The 3,988-nt window shown below is 42.8% G+C and overlaps 2 protein-coding genes across 2 annotated transcripts in view; both read left to right on the forward strand.

Annotated features, from left to right (window-relative positions):
• Window positions 1–1,119, forward strand: part of LOC104731793 (BOI-related E3 ubiquitin-protein ligase 1-like) — a 2,107-nt gene extending 988 nt beyond the window's left edge. The window contains exons 2-4 of the mRNA XM_010451274.2: window positions 1–120; window positions 209–500; window positions 572–1,119. Of these exons, the coding sequence (XP_010449576.1) occupies window positions 80–120; window positions 209–500; window positions 572–1,102 (864 nt within the window). The 5' untranslated portion in view covers window positions 1–79 and the 3' untranslated portion in view covers window positions 1,103–1,119. The remainder of the gene's footprint in view (window positions 121–208; window positions 501–571) is intronic.
• Window positions 1,103–1,987, forward strand: LOC109125202 (BOI-related E3 ubiquitin-protein ligase 1-like). The gene is made up of 3 exons (XM_019233572.1): window positions 1,103–1,122; window positions 1,182–1,368; window positions 1,440–1,987. Exons 1-3 carry the CDS (start codon window positions 1,103–1,105, stop codon window positions 1,968–1,970), a joined length of 738 nt encoding a protein of 245 aa, XP_019089117.1. The 3' UTR covers window positions 1,971–1,987.

Raw genomic sequence — 3,988 nt, forward strand, 5'->3', positions numbered from 1 at the left:
CATACTCAAACACATGCATGCCCTTATTATATGATGGTATATGCTTTCATAGATTGATCTCTGTCTATATCTTTAATCAATGGCGCTTCATCATCCTTCACATTCTTTCTTCCTCACTAGGTAAACTATATAATCTTCATGTAACGTATGGGTGTATTGTATATATGTTTATGTATGTTTATGTGATGTTTCGATTTCTTATGTGCAGTAACGGACAAGAAGCGGTTGATTCGAGAAAGCGATCGAGAGAAGTTTATTCGTCGGCGGTGGCGGTGGCGGCTCCGATGAACCCTCCACCGTCAAAACCGCCGGAAGTTATTGATTTGAGTGAGTTGTTCCAGACAGCGCCTAATGTGGTTTCCACTGGTCTTCGATTATCTCATGAGCAGTCACAGAATCATCAAGATCAGTTTCTTTCTTCTTTTTCTATGCTTCCCGGAGAACTCGCCGGAGAAATGAAACGACAAAGATATGAATTAGACAGTTTCATTCAGACACAGGTATGTTGAACTCGATCTAAAACATAGTTCAGTTTTGTGTCGTATGTTTCTAACTTTTGTTTATTTTGCAGGGTGAGGAGCTGCGACGTACGTTAGCGGATAACAGAGAGAGGCGCTACGTAGAGCTATTGTGCGTGACGGAGGAGTTAGTTGGACGGAAGGTGAGAGAAAAAGAAGCGGAGTTGGAAAGAGCCACGCGCCGTCACGCTGAGCTACAGGCGCGTGCAGCTCATCTCGCGGAAGAGGCGCGAAACTGGCAGTTAAGAGCGTCGACGCGGGAAGCCGAGGTGTCCGCGTTACAGGCTCATCTCCAACAAGTCATAGCGAGCCGCCGTGATATTACGGCGAAACAGAGTACGAACGGAGGCGGCGACGACGACGCGGAGGAAGCCGCCGAAGACGCCGAATCGGTGTACCTGGATCCGGAGCGGACAGAAATGATCGGACCTAGTTGTAGGATTTGCCGGCGGGAATATGCGACGGTGATGGCATTGCCGTGTCGACATTTAGTTCTATGTAACGGTTGCGACGGCGGGGCAGTGCGAGTCTGTCCGATTTGCCTCGCCGTGAAAATAGCCGGTGTCGAGGTTTTATTTTCTTGAATGGAGGGATTTATTGATAGGCCCGTTAAGGCCCATGGGTCCATCTAGATCTAGCAACAAAACAAAGACAACAGTACAGACAAAGGACNTTGAGTGAGTTGTTCCAGACAGCGCCTAATGTGGTTTCCACTGGTCTTCGATTATCTCATGAGCAGTCACAGAATCATCAAGATCAGTTTCTTTCTTCTTTTTCTATGCTTCCCGGAGAACTCGCCGGAGAAATGAAACGACAAAGATATGAATTAGACAGTTTCATTCAGACACAGGTATGTTGAACTCGATCTAAAACATAGTTCAGTTTTGTGTCGTATGTTTCTAACTTTTGTTTATTTTGCAGGGTGAGGAGCTGCGACGTACGTTAGCGGATAACAGAGAGAGGCGCTACGTAGAGCTATTGTGCGTGACGGAGGAGTTAGTTGGACGGAAGGTGAGAGAAAAAGAAGCGGAGTTGGAAAGAGCCACGCGCCGTCACGCTGAGCTACAGGCGCGTGCAGCTCATCTCGCGGAAGAGGCGCGAAACTGGCAGTTAAGAGCGTCGACGCGGGAAGCCGAGGTGTCCGCGTTACAGGCTCATCTCCAACAAGTCATAGCGAGCCGCCGTGATATTACGGCGAAACAGAGTACGAACGGAGGCGGCGACGACGACGCGGAGGAAGCCGCCGAAGACGCCGAATCGGTGTACCTGGATCCGGAGCGGACAGAAATGATCGGACCTAGTTGTAGGATTTGCCGGCGGGAATATGCGACGGTGATGGCATTGCCGTGTCGACATTTAGTTCTATGTAACGGTTGCGACGGCGGGGCAGTGCGAGTCTGTCCGATTTGCCTCGCCGTGAAAATAGCCGGTGTCGAGGTTTTATTTTCTTGAATGGAGGGATTTATTGATAGGCCCGTTAAGGCCCATGGGTCCATCTAGATCTAGCAACAAAACAAAGACAACAGTACAGACAAAGGACTTTTTCTAATGGGAAAAATAAACTTGAAATATATATATATATATATTAGTTTGATGTACATAGGACATAGCCACATGTAGTGGCATTTTTTTCGTTTTGACATTTTCGTTTACTTTCTTTCTTTTGGAAATTGTTTTTTTGTTTGGAAAATGTTTGAATTATTAAGTCGTCTAAATTTTGAATTCGTTACTTTAGAAAATTGAATAATTTCGATATTGGAAAAACATATTGTAAGGAAAGAAATTAAAACGTTAGAACAGCAAGAAACTCGTGGTCCGCGACTTCACGTAGTGTTAATTTTACCAATGGACGTCCAATACTAATCCTGATAGCTCATACTATTTCCAAGTATCCATTTACTATTGAACTAATAGCTTGGAAACATGCACTAATTAAGAAATGGAGTTTTGAAAATGCTGCTTCAGTTTAGCTTATAATTTTGTGAGTATGAGTCCGTGACTATGGGTCTGTTCGTTTCGTTAACGCTGGCGGCAGCGGCAGCGGCAACAGCTGCGACAGCGGCAAACGCAACTTTTTTAATCGCTGCATTTAATCGACGTTCAAAATCAGAAGCTGCATTTGTCGCAGTGTCATGCCGCAGGTACCTGCGGCAACCAAACAAACAACGATAGCTGTGGCTGACGCAGCCGCAGGTCTATTCGTTTCGTTGATGCTGGCGGCTGCGGCAGTGGTAAACACAATTTTTTTAATCGCCGCATCTAATCGACGTTCAAAATCAGAAACTGCGTTTGTCGCAGCGTCATACCGCAGGTACCTGCGGCAACCAAACGAACAACAATAACTGCGACTGACGCAGTCGCAGGTACTTGCGGCGACAAAACGAACAGACCCTATATATATATGATGATGCGTTGCGGCAGAAAGTGATGGAAAGACACGCAGATATTGTCCAATCTTTTTCATAATTAGTATGTACGCTTTTGCTTTTGGCATTCGTAATTATACTGACTGCCATTACCGTTACCCTATTTTTAAAAATAGATATAACAACGTAGTGTAGTATATTCTAAAGGGATTGATCCTCCCGTTGAAATCTAAATTTGGTGAGACACATTTCCTACTGAGTTGAATCAATGGACTTGTCATTCCATAGTTCCACGTGACAATAATGCGATCCAACTATTCATGTGACTCCTTTGTTCCTCAATAAACGATATAATCAAAGCATTTGGATCCATCTCCTTAATCATTCATCTACTTTTTCAATTATATGTGTAGACAATAGCCAAGAGAACAAAATCACTTCTATGAACACGTTCACTTTGGTTGGCAGTCCGTGTTAGGAATCATCAATTATGCATAATGTATCAATCATATATATAATCGGAAATCATATAACTGTTGTGCTATGTGATGTCATTATTTTTAATTAGAAAAGGTCTTACCAAAACGGCAAAACACAGACTAATCTATATTCTTCGAGGTAGGGAAAACGAACTATTTCCCCACGAGAACTATCATATCTAGCCAGACAGAGCCCGAACTTTAACCTTGATTTATATATCTATCAAAGAAACGTTTTACACATAATTCTCCCCGAAACAAAGAATTTATATTTTAATCTTCCCAAATCTCGGTTACATCGGTTTACACTTCAAACCCAAATTAAACCAAATATTAAACCACTAAAATTTGATTGTAAACTGAATTAAAATCCGACCAACCATTAATTGATCTGATATCTCTTCTTGGCCCGATTCTTCCAGCAACAAATGATATCATTAATTGATANATATATATGATGATGCGTTGCGGCAGAAAGTGATGGAAAGACACGCAGATATTGTCCAATCTTTTTCATAATTAGTATGTACGCTTTTGCTTTTGGCATTCGTAATTATACTGACTGCCATTACCGTTACCCTATTTTTAAAAATAGATATAACAACGTAGTGTAGTATATTCTAAA

Source organism: Camelina sativa, chromosome 12 (genome assembly GCF_000633955.1).
Source record: "Camelina sativa cultivar DH55 chromosome 12, Cs, whole genome shotgun sequence".
Lineage (NCBI taxonomy): Eukaryota > Viridiplantae > Streptophyta > Magnoliopsida > Brassicales > Brassicaceae > Camelina > Camelina sativa.